This window comes from Brachionichthys hirsutus, unplaced genomic scaffold (assembly GCF_040956055.1).
Source record: "Brachionichthys hirsutus isolate HB-005 unplaced genomic scaffold, CSIRO-AGI_Bhir_v1 contig_1114, whole genome shotgun sequence".
NCBI lineage: Eukaryota > Metazoa > Chordata > Actinopteri > Lophiiformes > Brachionichthyidae > Brachionichthys > Brachionichthys hirsutus.
Window position 1 is genome coordinate 4,386 of NW_027180959.1, and position 20,392 is coordinate 24,777.

General features: G+C 37.9%; 5 protein-coding genes across 5 annotated transcripts; all 5 read right to left on the minus strand.

Annotated features, from left to right (window-relative positions):
- Window positions 1–402: 402 nt before the first annotated feature.
- Window positions 403–5,033, minus strand: LOC137917018 (ATP synthase subunit a-like). The gene is given in 4 exon segments (XM_068759903.1): window positions 403–676; window positions 3,530–3,602; window positions 4,691–4,719; window positions 5,029–5,033. Coding segments are annotated over 4 exon segments (381 nt in total).
- A 340-nt stretch (window positions 5,034–5,373) lies between these two features.
- On the minus strand, window positions 5,374–6,689 carry LOC137917014 (cytochrome c oxidase subunit 3-like). Its single transcript, XM_068759898.1, is given in 2 exon segments — window positions 5,374–5,943; window positions 6,681–6,689. Coding segments are annotated over 2 exon segments (579 nt in total).
- Window positions 6,690–8,778: 2,089 nt separating this feature from the next.
- Window positions 8,779–10,610, minus strand: LOC137917015 (cytochrome b-like). Its single transcript, XM_068759900.1, is given in 2 exon segments — window positions 8,779–9,892; window positions 10,597–10,610. Coding segments are annotated over 2 exon segments (1,128 nt in total).
- A 101-nt stretch (window positions 10,611–10,711) lies between these two features.
- On the minus strand, window positions 10,712–12,085 carry LOC137917016 (NADH-ubiquinone oxidoreductase chain 5-like). The gene is given in 4 exon segments (XM_068759901.1): window positions 10,712–10,733; window positions 10,846–11,089; window positions 11,297–11,370; window positions 12,060–12,085. Coding segments are annotated over 4 exon segments (366 nt in total).
- Window positions 12,086–18,621: 6,536 nt separating this feature from the next.
- LOC137917017 (cytochrome c oxidase subunit 1-like) lies at window positions 18,622–20,164 on the minus strand (the record flags this gene model as incomplete). Its single annotated transcript, XM_068759902.1, is given in 1 exon segment — window positions 18,622–20,164. A coding segment is annotated over 1 exon segment (1,543 nt), but the record flags the coding sequence as incomplete, so codon positions are not given.
- Between the last annotated feature and the right edge of the window lie 228 nt (window positions 20,165–20,392).

Here is a 20,392-nt window from a genome sequence, read left to right on the forward strand (position 1 = left end):
GATTACTATCGTTTCTTAAATCTTGAAAATTTAAAGTTTCATATAACCTAAATCCTAAACAAAATCAATCTAATCTCCCAGCATACCACTCATACACAGTCCCAATTACATACACCCAAACAACAACCAATATAACACCATACAAAGCTCCCCCTACAAATCCCAGTCTCAGGGGTGTGGAGAGGAGAATTGCTGTCTCTAAATCCAATAGCAAAAACACCACAGCTAAAACAAAAAACCGTACAGATAATGTAGCCATATCTTTTGTTAAAGTTATAAAACCCCTCTCAAACCCCCTTTCACACCCAACTATAAGCATATCACGACTCATAATAGCCACCCTCATCACCATAACCACAACCACTAAAAGAAAAACAACCAATAAACCTGTAAACACACCCATTAATCCAAATATACTACCACCAATATTGAAAAAATTCCAGCCTGCAACACACAAACAAAAAACTCCAATAAACCTAACAATCATCCAATACTTAAAACTCCCACTCCCCAAAATCAACTACAACCACCCAACAAACTCATCATAATTAAAAGAACATGACCCCTAGTAATATTAGTAGACAAACGCACACTTAATGTCAGAGGTCGAATTAACACCCTAAAAACCTCCATAAAAGGCAAAACTAACCCCAAAACTCCGCCCACTCCCCCTATTCTAAAATGAGAAATATATTCAGAAACACCCATAAAACTAGGTTTGGGTAGTTCACCTCACAACCAAGCCAATAGACCAATCATTATAACAAGACCGTATCCTATCCTAATTCTAATCCCACGAAACATCCCAATTAAATTATCCACCCCTCAAACACTAAACACTCCCCTACAAACCAACAACACCCATAACCCTCCACCCCTAAAATCCTTGAGGAGTTTAAAACTCAAACCATTAACCATCACCCAAACTCCGACTCTTATCACCCCAAAAACTAAATAAAAGACCATCTATAACACCGTAAACCTGCCACCCACATGATCAAGCCTCCTAACCTCAACTACCCCACTTACAACTCAGCTACCCATAACCAACTCCCTAACCACCAATCAGACTCTTAACCCTACAACTAAACCCATACTTGTATTAACCTGAAGTCAGACAAACCTCCATCCTTCTTAGACCACCACAAGACACTCCACGTAAAGTCCCCCTTTGACCATACAAAACCCAATTTGCGTTTACCATCACCCATAACAAAGCAGGAGCCGTAATCAAAGCAATAATAAACCCCCCATTTCTAAAACCTAAAACTCTCAAGGACTCTGGTCTCCCCCAATAACCTACAAATAAACCCACTACAAATATAAAAAACAACCCAACAAAAACAAGAAAACCACCCCCTCCCACACTCACTATCATATAATCGCAACCTCTAACATAAATTAATAAAATAAACACGCCCCCTAAATAAACTAACCTCAAAATTACCCAATAAACACTAAAACCCCTAATTAATAAATTATAACTAAACCCCACTAACCCTGCAACCCACACGGACATTCAAACCCCCCTTACCAGAACATCAACCACCCCGCTAACTACAACCCACATTAACACCACCATCTTACCCACAATCAGATTCATCCTATAAACCTAAATTACACACATTTCTCTGCCACACTGATATTATAATTATTATAGCCCCCGCCCCCTTTCGTACTACAAAGGCTCCATATAAGATTAGAACCGATCTGGCTCACACCGATCTAAACTCAGATCACGTAACCCCCAAAAGTCGAACAGACTTAACCAGGGATGATCCAACATCGAGGTAGTAATCCGCCCCTTTAAAACGATTACCCTGTTATCCCCGGAGTAACTCTGAACACTGAAATCTTAAATTTCAATCATTGCCCCAACAAAATAAGTACCCTTATAAAGCTTCCGGGGTCTTTCCGTCTTTTCCCTAAATATAAGCATTTTCACTTATAAACAACTTCCATATTAGCCCAACACTCAACCCAAGTCATCACCCCCTTCATACCAGACTGCAATCGACAGCCTATTTATTATGCTACCTTAGCACAGTCAACTTACTGCGGCCATTTAAATCAACTCACTGGGCAGGGCTTACCCATCATTCAACGGGAAATGTTTTTAATAAACATTTGCTAGAGCATAGAGTTCATAAGACTAACTCTCACTAACTACACACTTAATTACACATTACTAATAACCAAATACACTTCATCCCCCAATAACGAGAACAAATAAACCCCAACACTCCAAATCAAACACCCCCTCAAGCTATAATAACAATTTAATATTATAACCATTACATATAATTTAAAGACATTAGAGTTAAATCATCCAGCTTACCTGGACACTTATCCACATATACCATAAACGATAACATTTCATTACATCAAAAACTAACCCTGAAATTTCTCTCAAAACAGCTTCTGAATTTCTTATGGTTTGGGGTACCACCCTAAGACCAATTTCTTGACCCCCTTATACAAAAGGTAGATAACCTATTACTTAATAACAATCTATTTTAAAAATTAATTACCCTATCTAATGCCTCACATAAACCCCACTAATCAGCCGCCCCTTTTATTTACAATAAAACATTCTTATAAACTACCCGATCCCTATTGGCACTCTCTGAAAAACCAAATTCTTCTTAAACCAACTAGCTACACAACCTGACAATTGGAAATTGCCCATACACACCTATACTAAATAACTCTAACATCTACCCACCACAACACCCTCTAAATTATCATGATAAGCAAAACATACTCCTTTACTCCACTCCAAACCAACCACCCTACGCAATCTCCTTACCACCACACGCTTCTCAGATAACCTTTCAAACAACACCCAAACATACAACAACACGCCAACTAACCTAATAAAAGATCCTACTCTAGACAACCTATTTCAAAACTCCATCCTATCCGGATAATCTACATAACGACGAGGTATCCCTACCATCCCTAAAATAAACTGCGGAAAGAACGTTAAATTAACCCCCACAAAAACCAAATAGAAATGTACTTTAAGTAAAAACTCATTCAAACTAACACCTATCACCAGAGGAATCCAATAATTTAAACCCACAACTATTGAAAACACCACGCCCATTCTCAACACATAATGAAAATGAGCTACAATATAATAAGTATCATGAAACACAATATCCAACCTAGAATTTGAAATAATTACCCCCGTTAACCCTCCAACAACAAACATAAAAATAAAACCTAAAACCCACAAAGCACTGGAACTTCTCACCACAACTAACCCATACATAGAAGCTAACCACCTAAAAATCTTAATCCCGGTCGGCACAGCAATAGTTATAGATGCAGCAGTAAAATAAGCCCGAGTATCAATATCTAAACCCACAGTAAACATATGATGAGCCCAAACCAAACACCCCAAACCGCCAATTCTAACCATAGCATAAACCATCCCTAAATACCCAAACACCTCAAACTTACCCCCTAACTCAGAAACCACATGAGAAATAATCCCAAATCCAGGTAAAATTAAAATATAAACCTCAGGATGACCAAAAAACCAAAATAAATGTTGATATAATAAAGGACTCCCACCACCAGAAGGGTCAAAAAATCTAGTTCTAAAATTACGATCCAACAATAACATCGTCAAAGCAGCAGCCAAGACTGGCACAGTTAATAATACTAATACAGCTGTAATCATAAGAGCTCATACCAATAAAGCTATCTGTTCGACTCTTCCTGAACTCTTACTTCCCACCACTCCTGTAACCACAATATTAATAGAACCCAAAATAGAAGACAAACCCGCTACATGAAGACTTAGAATTATCAAATCTACAGAAACCCTTGACCTATAATCTGACAACATTAATGGAGGGTACATAGTCCACCCCGCCGTACCACCTTTGATCAATATAGAAGTTATAAAAAGCATCAAAGCCCTAGGCACCATCAAAAACCTTAAATTATTTAATCGAGGCAATACCATATCTTCCAAACCCATTATGACAGGTATCAACCAATTACCGAACCCTCCTATAAACATAGGTATAACCAAAAAGAATAACATTATAACCCCATGACTAGTCACTACTAAATTATATAGATACTCATCCCCTAACCACTGACCCCCAGACCCCAACTCTAATCGAATAACCATCCTTAAACCAAACCCTATTACACCCCTCCATAACCTAACCAAAACATACATAAAACCAATATCCTTATGATTCAAAGACATAAACCAACGAAGCACACAATACCTATAAATAAACAAACCTACATAACAACACTATTGACCCTATCAAAACCAGAATACTTCCCCTAATCTCCACCCCCAACCCCCTAACCTGAACCATTATCCCTCACAACAAATTAATAAAATACCCTACTACAGTCCCCACGACTAATCTCAACCCCACAACCAAAAACACCACAAACCCTTCACCCATCAACCCTAAACTATAAAACTTTAACAAAAACCCAACCATTGGTGGAACCCTGCTTAATACAACCAAAAACCCAACAACCCCATAATCCTCTCCACACCCCACAGCTAATAAAAATAACAATAAAATCAGCCCATATATCATAAAATAAAATAAAAAAGAACCAGGATTCCCCAATACTACAAACACCAACCACCCTGTATGCACTAACGATGACAAAACCACTAACCATTTAATCGATAACCCATAACACATTAATAAGCTCCCCACCACCACACTCCTTATAGCCAACAAAACAAAAGCCCCCCTATCATAATCCAATAATCAACCCCACCGAGCAATAAGTACAAAAGGAATAACCTTTTGCACAAACAACACTATCAAAACACCTCACCCTATCCCTAATCCTCAAACTACCCTAATCATCCAAGCAAAGGCTGGAAATAACCCTAATTTAACAACTAAACCCCCTATCACAACTACCGAACTCTCCACAACAGCCCCAATAATTATAAACAAGGACCTCAACGCCTGAACAACATAATAATAGAAAACACTACTTATTCGATCATCTGATCACACCAAATACGTCATAGTTAAAATCAATCCTACCTCCAAAACACCCCAAACTACCACATATGACATCCTCACCAAACCTGCAACAACAACCCTTAAATAAACAATCCACAACACCACCCCTCAAACAGCACCAACCCACATCAAAAACCCCTAAACCTAAATAGGACACGAGGATTAGTAGTCCCCAACTAGCTCTTATGGAACACACCTTAACAAGATAACAACCTGTCCTTACTTTCCAAAGTAATAGCCTCACAGCCACCTTATAATCCGTAATTATAAACGATCTTCGAATTACTCCAACCCCCTATTCTCATAAAAGCAATTCATGAAGTTTAAATAAACCTACAGAGTTCTACATACAATACCAATAAACCCCTAAATAGACAAACATCCATACAACATCCACAAAATGCCAATACCAAACCACCCCTTCACCCTTCCAGTATCTGACATACCCCTCTCTCAAATGACAGACTAGTATCAACAATAATAGTAAATTTAAAATCACACCTATAATAACATGTAGACCATGAAAACCTGTAACAAAATAAAATATTCTTCCACCAACCCCATCAAAAAAATTAAACCTATTTTCGAACCACTCCCCCACCTGAACTAAAATAAAAACCACACCTAAAACAACAGTCAACACCACCCATTTTAAAGCTCCCTCCCCCTTACCACTATGAAGTATCTGATGGGCCAAAGTAATTGTTACACCGGACCTTAACAATACAACCCTAATTAATAAAGGCACCCCATACATATCCACACTCACAACAAAATCTCATATTTCAACCATATAAATCCTACTAACCAATAGCCTCAAGAAAAACATAAACTCAGACAAAATAAACAACAAAATAGCTATCCCAGAACCATCTAAAAAATACTGACTTAACACCCTACCCAAACCTTTAACCTGATCCTCACAAACCCATCACACCAAACCCAACACCACAATCGCCAAACCTACAACACCCCCTAACAATACTCCCCTACAAATCCCTAACACAACCATTAAAATACCTCACCTAATCACCACAGGTCAAACCCTAACTACTAACACCACACCCCTTCGACATGAACTAAAACCTTAACCCTTAAAACTTGCAATTTTATATTGTCCCTCAACTACAGATTTTAAACCATAAAATCATTTAAGCCCACAACCTCCACCACAATAGGTATAAACCTATGTAATACACCACACAACTCAGAACACTGCCCATAAAACACCCCACATCCTAAAATCTCAGCTCTAACTTGATTTAAACGCCCAGGAATACAATCTATCTTAATCCCCAAAGCAGGAACAGCTCAAGAATGAATAACATCCGCTGAAGTTATCCTAAACATAACCCCCTCAAACCCAGGTAACACTAAACGATTATCCACATCCAGTAAACGAAATCTCCCAACCCTCCTACCTTTCATATAAGAAACCTCAGAAACAACACCACTAAAATACTCCCAATACCACTGATGTCCAACTACTACCACTGAAATATCGTAATCAGGAGTCACATCCCCCATATACAATAACACTATAGAAGGATAAGCCATAAACACCAATAAAATTATTGGTAACAATGTTCAAACAAACTCTAATACAAACACCCTCCCAACATCACGATCTCCCCCTCGTCCACATTTTACCCTCTCCATTACCACCAAAACTACAACAAATCAAAAAATAAAAAGACTCAAGCTCAACACGTAATCATTAAACTGAACCACCCCCTCCATAAATAACCTTAACCCGTCTGTTAACCCCCTATTTCCCCAATGCACCACCGTTACACAATTCTCAGCACCTTCAATGCTACACTTTTTATAAGCTACAGCAACAACCCCACTTTCAAGTAGAATCACTATGTTACGACTTATACCCTCTAGGGTATTGACGGGCGATATGTACTCACACCTGATCCATTCATTTACCCTCCACTACTCGTAAATCCTTTAATCATATTACAACAAAAACTCAGACCTTATACCTAGCCACCCCCTATATAATTTACATAAGACCAAATACCAACCTACACAATCATACAAGAAGAAACAACTTTACCCCCCTCTGGTTAACTATCCTACCTAAGTCCCCCTACCTATCAGATGTACCGCCACACTCTTTAGATATTCCCCATACTTTAACTATACTACGACTACACAGGTATCTAATCTGTTTAGCCTATCAACCTACTACTCCATTAATCACGAACTACGTATTTCACCACTTATCCGATCCATTAGGACTCAAAAATTAACCCATTAAATACCCCAACCGTATAACCGCAGCTGCTGGCACAGTTTTCACTAGAATAATTATCCTAATCTCATCTACCTTCATAAATTAAACATTCATCTTAACAAAATCATAACTCATCTGTTAAAACCTTAAATAACTACTTAAACCTTTTAGAATCAACTAGAATTGGAACATAATCTTAGAAGTATGAATCCTAAAGCCACCTAGCCCGATCCCAAAAAAAATTTTTTTTTTTTCTATTTATATGGAAAAACCACTACTCAACCTAAACAACCATTCTTTTTTTACACCCCCAAAAAACTTAAGTTTTCCCTTAAACAATGCAATTTTTTAGTACAAACTATTCTAACCCTACATTCAACAAACACATTAAAAAAAAATCCCACTAACCTAAAACTAAAAAAAATATTTCTTTTTATTAAAAATTACAAATACACTCTCCCCCAAAAACAACACCCTCCACACCAATCAAAATTTTCAAAAAACGATGGCATAGACATAGTACTTTTTTCAACCACAAACCAAAATATTACATACTCTGTTTTACAACATTTAACATCAATAAATACCCCCACTCAGGTACCAGAGCTATTATTCAATTATCAAAACAAAACCCAATAAAAACCACAAAAACACCCTAACTAAACTAATCTTCCAACCTCACAACATATTTAAATCATACCGACTTCGCGGTAATGACAAACGCAGTAAAGCTAAAAACGTTACCATTACAACTGCAGATAATATAACCACCAAAAATCCTCTCAATGATCCCCAAACTACCACAGATAACAGAACGGAGTAAAAACTCATTACCCCATACTCCATCAAAAACAGCAACCTAAATCTAACACCACCCATCTCAGTGGCTAAACCCGAAACCAATTCAGATTCCCCTTCTACAAAATCCACCGGGGTTCGATTCCTCTCTATCACAATAGCCACAACTAAAAACAAAACAAGAACACCACCTAATAACGGCATCAAACTCAACAAAATGCCACCACTCCCCCTATACAACATAACCACCAACAACCTCACAACTATAACTCCCTCATAAGAAATAACTTGGGCTAAATTACGAACCCTCCCAATCATCCTATACTTACCCCCTGTCAAATACCCCCTAACAAAAAACCTTACCCCCACAAATCTCCCGAGCAAAATCACATAGAACAGAACATAACCCAACCTAAACGACCCCCAAAATACTCTCACAACCACCCACAACCCCAACACTAAAAACAAACCTACACCAGGAAAAACCCACAAATTCAACAACCCTCCTACCTCCTGCCCTCAAAACCCTTTCATAAACAACTTCACTCCATCTAACATAGGCTGAAACAATCCTCATAAAACAGCCTTATTTGGACCTTTACGTATCTGACCATATCCTAACAACTTACGCTCTAATAAAGTAAAATAACCCAATAACATTAATACTAACAACACCTCTACCACCAAATACCCCAAAAAACGCAACTAAATGACTTTATAAACTACACCTAAAGACCCAACTCCTACTATAACCACCAACCTCAAAAAATAAAACACAGTAAACACAAAACCAAAAAACTCATACGGATACTCCACCATTTCCCCTCCTAAAATAGTTAAACACACAAATCTTACCCCAAACCTAATCACAAGCAATTTCCAATAAACAAACCCCACCTTTCGATACACCCCCCTACCACCTCCAACAACTAAAAATATTAAACCCACAATAGCCATTACCATCAAAATTACACCTCCCAATTTCCTAGACACAGATCGTAAAATACAATAAACAAACAAAAAATACCACTCCGGCTTAATATGTAAAGGAGTCTTCACGAACCTAACCTCCTCAAAATTAGCTCTATCCATTATCAAATAAGGATAACATATAACTAACACCCAATAAAACACCAAAATTACTACTAAACCCAAAACATCCTTAAAAGTAAAAAGCTCATGAAAATCCACCTTATCTAACCCCCTACTTACCCCCAACGGGTTAGAACTCCCCTCATCATGTAAAGAAACCATATGAAATACGACCACAACGCTAACCCCTAAACCCAACAAATAATGTAACCTATAAAACCGCCTCAAAGTCCTTACCCCTGCCCTACTCCCTCCCCACAACCACTCCATCAAATAAACCCCTACATAAGGAATAGCCCCTAACATCCTAGTTACAACCGTCATCCCTCAATAAGACATAGACCCCCAAGGAAGAACATAGCCCAAAAAAGAAACACCCATAACCATCAATAAAATCGCCAATCCCCTAACCCAAACTACAGACTTCCTAAAACCCCCATAAATCAAACCACGAAAAGTGTGTAAATACAAACAAATAAAAAAAATCCTGACCCCCGAACTATGAATAAAACGAATCAACCACCCATACCTCACCTCCTGCATAACATAAACTACCTCCCAAAACGACCCTTCAACCCCTACACTATAAAACAACGACAAAACCAGACCCCTAATAACTTGAACCACATAAACTAACCCTAAACTCACACCAAACCCAAATCAGTAATTCAAATTCACGGGTGAAGGTAAATCAACCAAAAATCCTTTTAACAACTTCACATACATCCTCTTACTAATTCTCACAACCACTCATAAACCTCACCTCAGACCCCCAAAGCCCACATTCCCCTAAACTATCTTATGCTATCAACTAACTCTATCTCCAAAACTTAAATCTGACACATGTAATCTGCCACATTAGCCTAAACAACTACCCCAAAACATAACCCCACCAAAACCATAATAAAAACAAAATACCAATCTAAAGACCCTAACAAAATAATTAAATAAAAACCAGACTCCTCTAAAACCCCTAACACACCCCCCACCAACCCCAACAACCAACAATTCTCCAAATAAACAATACCCTCAAATATACGATAAGATAACCCTATCATTAAATACTGATACAAACCCTGAACATAGACCCTAAATCCCCTCCCTACAAACAAACCACCCACAATCAACCATAAAACAAACATCACTCCAACCAAACACCAAAATAACATCTTCTCCCTAATACTTAATACACAAACCCTAAATCCCCAATCCAGCCACACTCTAAACATACAACCCGCAACTCTACCCACCACTGCTCCTACCCCAATCACAACCCACATAACACTCAAAACCCATGGTCAATCCAACACTAACGGAACCTTCGCTAGACTCCTTAACATCACCCTCATAAGCAATTTTAATCTATATACACCCCTCCTTGCCAAAGCCGCCATCATAACCAACCACAAAACTAACCCTAACTCCTGAAACAACAAATACTCCATAAAACCATCCTTAGTAAACCACCCTCTAAAATAAGTCCAACCAACTAAACTCCACAAACTCCTAATAATCAACACTCCCACAAACCCTCTCACCAACCCTCCTATTCTAAACCCCCGATAATCCTGATCATGACACACCATCAAAATAACAAGACCTACTCCCACAAACAAAAGCCTCTTAAAAAAAGCATGTAATTCCATATGCACCCCCATAAACACCCATCTCACCCATAACGCCATACACAATATCAAACCCAAATGCATACTCGTAGAATACGCTACCACCTTTTTAAAATCCATCTCAAACACAGAACTAACACCAGCAGAAACCAACGTAACTACCCCAACCATACCCATAAAAACACCCAACCCACCAAACACACCTTCCGCTATAAACCAACCCACATACAACCCTGCAATCACTAAAGTAGAAGAATGAACTAAAGCAGAAACGGGAGTAGGTGCTGCCATTGCCAAAGGTAATCAACCCCCAAATGGTGCCTGCGCCCTCTTAGTTAAAATACAAACCCTAATCATCAAACCCACCACAAAACTAACTCTAAACCTCCACCTTCACAATACTCCCCCCACACCAAGCAATCCCCAAAACATCAACAATAACCCAACATCCCCCATACGATTAATCAACACCGTAAACAAAGCCCTACCTCAACTAATTCGTCTACAATAAAATCCAATCAAAATAAACCTAACAACCCCCAAAATCTCTCATCCTACCAATAACATGTATAAACTCCCCCTCAACAATATAAACACAACACCCCCCACAAAAAAGAAAACTAACCAACTAAAATAACCGGAATCCCCTCCCCTCATATAATACCTCCCAAACAAACTCACAATTAAATAAACAACAGCCAGAACACCCACCATCCCAAAACCCTTATCACCAAAAACTAAACTAAAATCATAACCCTCTCCCGCCACACTCAAAAATCCCAAATTAATAAATACCCCTCCCACAACCAAATATACCACAACACCCAGACTCAACCACACTATCAACCCCCATAAAGAAATCACCCTCCTAACCACATTCACCACAACAAACAAACCCCCCTAACCACAATAGGACATACCAACATACTCAGTTTATATAACATCAAACCCCCAAAAATTAATCCGCTCACACTAAAAAACATTATAATACCTCTAGCTACAACAACTCCCCCTATAATCCCTCTATTATCCTCAAATCCCCCACTTCTCAACACCATTACAACATATATATTAAATACACACCCCATAAACATCATTAACCCCACTAAAGCTCACCCAAACCTCCATATTCCCCTCACTCCCATTAAAATTTCCAACTCACCCAACATATTCCCCCTTACAGGAAAACCTACATTCATAACCAAACCTACAACTAACATTAAACCCCAAACCCTCAAAAAATCAACCAAACTACTAACCAGCACTAACCTTCGCCTTTGTCCTAAATCCCCCATTCTTCCAGCCATCATAAATAAACCTCCAGACACAACCCCATGTATTAACATCACAATCAACAAACCCCGTCACCCCCTAACTAACCCATAACCCCCTAGCCACACAACCCCTCCTATATGCACCACAGAAGAATAAGCCACCACCATCTTAAAATCTGATCTCATTAAACACAACAAACAAGCAACCAAACTTCCCACCACAGCCCACAACCAAAATCCCTCTCCCACTCCAATAAATCACTCTCTCTCTCCCCGTAATCGCCATAAACCATAGACCCCCATCTTAATCATAGTGGCAGCCAAAACTACTGATCCTCAGGTTGGAGCCTCCACATGTACCTTTGGCAACCACCTATGCATACCATAAATCGGCACCTTAACCAACAACCTTAACAACAATATCACCATAACCCACCATCTCACCCAACACAAGCCTCACCTCCCTATCTTCAACCTTTCACCCTCTCCTAAACAAATCAACACCATCACCACCAACGGAACAGAAAACACCACCATATACACCAACAAATACAACACCCTACCCAAACGCTCATAATAACCACCAAATAAAATAACCCCCACCATCAAAGGCACCACACTCCCTTCATACACCAAATAAAACCCCAATCACGAATCCACCACAAAAACCACCCCCAATAACAAAACTAAAACCCCTGAAACCCAAACCTCCTTACCACCCCAAGAACTACAATCACGACCAAATACCCCTCCTATCAACACCCAAACCCCCACCAACAATAACACCAAACCCAAACCCAACGTATCAACATACACAAAATTACCCTCATAAACAAAACCGTTACCAACCATAAATTTCACAATAAACACATACCATAAAACCATTACAATTATACCCCCCCCTCAAAATAAATTTTTTAAAAGACCCCCCATCATTAAAAAAAATCCACTTACCAAAACCCTAATGATGATACACTCAATCTGTTCACCCCAAACCCTCGCAATCCCGCCACATAGGTCCTCAAGACGACCGACACGACAACCACTCTAATACACACCCCTCAAAACAACAATACCTCACAATTCCAGTACCTAAACAAACCCCCCACCAGACATACTAAAAATATAAAGATAACTCCCTCCAACCTGACCAGCAACCTAATCAACCCAATCCTCTTAATCACTATTACTCCTACAATAACCATAAACAACAACCCCACAACCTGCCCTCTATCTACCTGCTTTCAAAACAGACCCTACCGGCTAACAAGCCAGAAACAACCTTAAATTTACAAAATTCACATTCTCCATTAAAATACCCTGAAACTTTGCAAAACCTTAATTACGAAAAAATCACATGCCTTACACCACACAAAGTAACGCCCGTTTAAACCCCCCAACTCAAAAAACTGGTACTCCCACAAAGCTTAACAAACTATCAAAAGGTAACCCCCCAACTTAATGTAAATAAGTCATTCAAAAAAACTTTTTCAACTACTACCACCCATACCCTTACACCAAACCAAAACCCAAAGCTCCTCTCTATCCTAATAATACACAAGATATTAATAATAAAATTTAACTACCACCCAAAAAAATAGAGGGGAGGGTTTGGGGGATTTCGTTTGGGCAATAAACGATCCCCCCCCTCCCCTCTTTAAAGAAATCCCTCTACGAGAGATTTCTAACTCATATAATATATTACCAATACTACTTATAACCATAATATAATATCACTAACAAGTACTACTACACTATAATATATTACTCATTCTATAACTATTATAACGATATCCTGTATCTATAATTAGTGTCCAGAAATAATCATTACTCCAACTCTGATACTATAAATTAATAATATTCTATCTCTATACCTATACACTACTATACCTACTTACCCTACATTACTACCAATAATGGGAGGGGAGGGTTGGGGGATTTCGTTTGGGCAATAAACGATCCCCCCCCTCCCCTCTTTAAAGAAATCCCTCTACGAGAGATTTCTAACTCATATAATATATTACCAATACTACTTATAACCATAATATAATATCACTAACAAGTACTACTACACTATAATATATTACTCATTCTATAACTATTATAACGATATCCTGTATCTATAGTTAGTGTCCAGAAATAATCATTACTCCAACTCTGATACTATAAATTAATAATATTCTATCTCTATACCTATACACTACTATACCTACTTACCCTACATTACTACCAATAATGGGAGGGGAGGGTTGGGGGATTTCGTTTGGGCAATAAACGATCCCCCCCCTCCCCTCTTTAAAGAAATCCCTCTACGAGAGATTTCTAACTCATATAATATATTACCAATACTACTTATAACCATAATATAATATCACTAACAAGTACTACTACACTATAATATATTACTCATTCTATAACTATTATAACGATATCCTGTATCTATAATTAGTGTCCAGAAATAATCATTACTCCAACTCTGATACTATAAATTAATAATATTCTATCTCTATACCTATACACTACTATACCTACTTACCCTACATTACTACCAATAATGGGAGGGGAGGGTTGGGGGATTTCGTTTGGGCAATAAACGATCCCCCCCCTCCCCTCTTTAAAGAAATCCCTCTACGAGAGATTTCTAACTCATATAATATATTACCAATACTACTTATAACCATAATATAATATCACTAACAAGTACTACTACACTATAATATATTACTCATTCTATAACTATTATAACGATATCCTGTATCTATAGTTAGTGTCCAGAAATAATCATTACTCCAACTCTGATACTATAAATTAATAATATTCTATCTCTATACCTATACACTACTATACCTACTTACCCTACATTACTACCAATAATGGGAGGGGAGGGTTGGGGGATTTCGTTTGGGCAATAAACGATCCCCCCCCTCCCCTCTTTAAAGAAATCCCTCTACGAGAGATTTCTAACTCATATAATATATTACCAATACTACTTATAACCATAATATAATATCACTAACAAGTACTACTACACTATAATATATTACTCATTCTATAACTATTATAACGATATCCTGTATCTATAGTTAGTGTCCAGAAATAATCATTACTCCAACTCTGATACTATAAATTAATAATATTCTATCTCTATACCTATACACTACTATACCTACTTACCCTACATTACTACCAATAATGGGAGGGGAGGGTTGGGGGATTTCGTTTGGGCAATAAACGATCCCCCCCCTCCCCTCTTTAAAGAAATCCCTCTACGAGAGATTTCTAACTCATATAATATATTACCAATACTACTCATAACCATAATATAATATCACTAACAAGTACTACTACACTATAATATATTACTCATTCTATAACTATTATAACGATATCCTGTACCTATAGTTAGTGTCCAGAAATAATCATTACTCTAACTCTGCTACTATAAATTAATAATATTCTATTACTATATCTATCCATTACTATTCATATTTACTCTACCCCCCCTACCCCCCATAACATATTACTATAACTACTACCAAGGATATCTTTAACCCCATAACATATTACTATAACTACTACCAAGGATATCTTTAACCCCATAACATATTACTATAACTACTACCAAGGATATCTTTAACCCCATAACATATTACTATAACTACTACCAAGGATATCTTTAACCCCATAACATATTACTATAACTACTACCAAGGATATCTTTAACCATAAATCTCATATTTCTCACTATTACAGTTCTACTAGCATAACACAGCTAATATCAATACAACTCTAGGATTCACACACCTACACCAAAAACTTACAACTATAAATATAACAATTAAACTAGGATTACTATCGTTTCTTAAATCTTGAAAATTTAAAGTTTCATATAACCTAAATCCTAAACAAAATCAATCTAATCTCCCAGCATACCACTCATACACAGTCCCAATTACATACACCCAAACAACAACCAATATAACACCATACAAAGCTCCCCCTACAAATCCCAGTCTCAGGGGTGTGGAGAGGAGAATTGCTGTCTCTAAATCCAATAGCAAAAACACCACAGCTAAAACAAAAAACCGTACAGATAATGTAGCCATATCTTTTGTTAAAGTTATAAAACCCCTCTCAAACCCCCTTTCACACCCAACTATAAGCATATCACGACTCATAATAGCCACCCTCATCACCATAACCACAACCACTAAAAGAAAAACAACCAATAAACCTGTAAACACACCCATTAATCCAAATATACTACCACCAATATTGAAAAAATTCCAGCCTGCAACACACAAACAAAAAACTCCAATAAACCTAACAATCATCCAATACTTAAAACTCCCACTCCCCAAAATCAACTACAACCACCCAACAAACTCATCATAATTAAAAGAACATGACCCCTAGTAATATTAGTAGACAAACGCACACTTAATGTCAGAGGTCGAATTAACACCCTAAAAACCTCCATAAAAGGCAAAACTAACCCCAAAACTCCGCCCACTCCCCCTATTCTAAAATGAGAAATATATTCAGAAACACCCATAAAACTAGGTTTGGGTAGTTCACCTCACAACCAAGCCAATAGACCAATCATTATAACAAGACCGTATCCTATCCTAATTCTAATCCCACGAAACATCCCAATTAAATTATCCACCCCTCAAACACTAAACACTCCCCTACAAACCAACAACACCCATAACCCTCCACCCCTAAAATCCTTGAGGAGTTTAAAACTCAAACCATTAACCATCACCCAAACTCCGACTCTTATCACCCCAAAAACTAAATAAAAGACCATCTATAACACCGTAAACCTGCCACCCACATGATCAAGCCTCCTAACCTCAACTACCCCACTTACAACTCAGCTACCCATAACCAACTCCCTAACCACCAATCAGACTCTTAACCCTACAACTAAACCCATACTTGTATTAACCTGAAGTCAGACAAACCTCCATCCTTCTTAGACCACCACAAGACACTCCACGTAAAGTCCCCCTTTGACCATACAAAACCCAATTTGCGTTTACCATCACCCATAACAAAGCAGGAGCCGTAATCAAAGCAATAATAAACCCCCCATTTCTAAAACCTAAAACTCTCAAGGACTCTGGTCTCCCCCAATAACCTACAAATAAACCCACTACAAATATAAAAAACAACCCAACAAAAACAAGAAAACCACCCCCTCCCACACTCACTATCATATAATCGCAACCTCTAACATAAATTAATAAAATAAACACGCCCCCTAAATAAACTAACCTCAAAATTACCCAATAAACACTAAAACCCCTAATTAATAAATTATAACTAAACCCCACTAACCCTGCAACCCACACGGACATTCAAACCCCCCTTACCAGAACATCAACCACCCCGCTAACTACAACCCACATTAACACCACCATCTTACCCACAATCAGATTCATCCTATAAACCTAAATTACACACATTTCTCTGCCACACTGATATTATAATTATTATAGCCCCCGCCCCCTTTCGTACTACAAAGGCTCCATATAAGATTAGAACCGATCTGGCTCACACCGATCTAAACTCAGATCACGTAACCCCCAAAAGTCGAACAGACTTAACCAGGGATGATCCAACATCGAGGTAGTAATCCGCCCCTTTAAAACGATTACCCTGTTATCCCCGGAGTAACTCTGAACACTGAAATCTTAAATTTCAATCATTGCCCCAACAAAATAAGTACCCTTATAAAGCTTCCGGGGTCTTTCCGTCTTTTCCCTAAATATAAGCATTTTCACTTATAAACAACTTCCATATTAGCCCAACACTCAACCCAAGTCATCACCCCCTTCATACCAGACTGCAATCGACAGCCTATTTATTATGCTACCTTAGCACAGTCAACTTACTGCGGCCATTTAAATCAACTCACTGGGCAGGGCTTACCCATCATTCAACGGGAAATGTTTTTAATAAACATTTGCTAGAGCATAGAGTTCATAAGACTAACTCTCACTAACTACACACTTAATTACACATTACTAATAACCAAATACACTTCATCCCCCAATAACGAGAACAAATAAACCCCAACACTCCAAATCAAACACCCCCTCAAGCTATAATAACAATTTAATATTATAACCATTACATATAATTTAAAGACATTAGAGTTAAATCATCCAGCTTACCTGGACACTTATCCACATATACCATAAACGATAACATTTCATTACATCAAAAACTAACCCTGAAATTTCTCTCAAAACAGCTTCTGAATTTCTTATGGTTTGGGGTACCACCCTAAGACCAATTTCTTGACCCCCTTATACAAAAGGTAGATAACCTATTACTTAATAACAATCTATTTTAAAAATTAATTACCCTATCTAATGCCTCACATAAACCCCACTAATCAGCCGCCCCTTTTATTTACAATAAAACATTCTTATAAACTACCCGATCCCTATTGGCACTCTCTGAAAAACCAAATTCTTCTTAAACCAACTAGCTACACAACCTGACAATTGGAAATTGCCCATACACACCTATACTAAATAACTCTAACATCTACCCACCACAACACCCTCTAAATTATCATGATAAGCAAAACATACTCCTTTACTCCACTCCAAACCAACCACCCTACGCAATCTCCTTACCACCACACGCTTCTCAGATAACCTTTCAAACAACACCCAAACATACAACAACACGCCAACTAACCTAATAAAAGATCCTACTCTAGACAACCTATTTCAAAACTCCATCCTATCCGGATAATCTACATAACGACGAGGTATCCCTACCATCCCTAAAATAAACTGCGGAAAGAACGTTAAATTAACCCCCACAAAAACCAAATAGAAATGTACTTTAAGTAAAAACTCATTCAAACTAACACCTATCACCAGAGGAATCCAATAATTTAAACCCACAACTATTGAAAACACCACGCCCATTCTCAACACATAATGAAAATGAGCTACAATATAATAAGTATCATGAAACACAATATCCAACCTAGAATTTGAAATAATTACCCCCGTTAACCCTCCAACAACAAACATAAAAATAAAACCTAAAACCCACAAAGCACTGGAACTTCTCACCACAACTAACCCATACATAGAAGCTAACCACCTAAAAATCTTAATCCCGGTCGGCACAGCAATAGTTATAGATGCAGCAGTAAAATAAGCCCGAGTATCAATATCTAAACCCACAGTAAACATATGATGAGCCCAAACCAAACACCCCAAACCGCCAATTCTAACCATAGCATAAACCATCCCTAAATACCCAAACACCTCAAACTTACCCCCTAACTCAGAAACCACATGAGAAATAATCCCAAATCCAGGTAAAATTAAAATATAAACCTCAGGATGACCAAAAAACCAAAATAAATGTTGATATAATAAAGGACTCCCACCACCAGAAGGGTCAAAAAATCTAGTTCTAAAATTACGATCCAACAATAACATCGTCAAAGCAGCAGCCAAGACTGGCACAGTTAATAATACTAATACAGCTGTAATCATAAGAGCTCATACCAATAAAGCTATCTGTTCGACTCTTCCTGAACTCTTACTTCCCACCACTCCTGTAACCACAATATTAATAGAACCCAAAATAGAAGACAAACCCGCTACATGAAGACTTAGAATTATCAAATCTACAGAAACCCTTGACCTATAATCTGACAACATTAATGGAGGGTACATAGTCCACCCCGCCGTACCACCTTTGATCAATATAGAAGTTATAAAAAGCATCAAAGCCCTAGGCACCATCAAAAACCTTAAATTATTTAATCGAGGCAATACCATATCTTCCAAACCCATTATGACAGGTATCAACCAATTACCGAACCCTCCTATAAACATAGGTATAACCAAAAAGAATAACATTATAACCCCATGACTAGTCACTACTAAATTATATAGATACTCATCCCCTAACCACTGACCCCCAGACCCCAACTCTAATCGAATAACCATCCTTAAACCAAACCCTATTACACCCCTCCATAACCTAACCAAAACATACATAAAACCAATATCCTTATGATTCAAAGACATAAACCAACGAAGCACACAATACCTATAAATAAACAAACCTACATAACAACACTATTGACCCTATCAAAACCAGAATACTTCCCCTAATCTCCACCCCCAACCCCCTAACCTGAACCATTATCCCTCACAACAAATTAATAAAATACCCTACTACAGTCCCCACGACTAATCTCAACCCCACAACCAAAAACACCACAAACCCTTCACCCATCAACCCTAAACTATAAAACTTTAACAAAAACCCAACCAT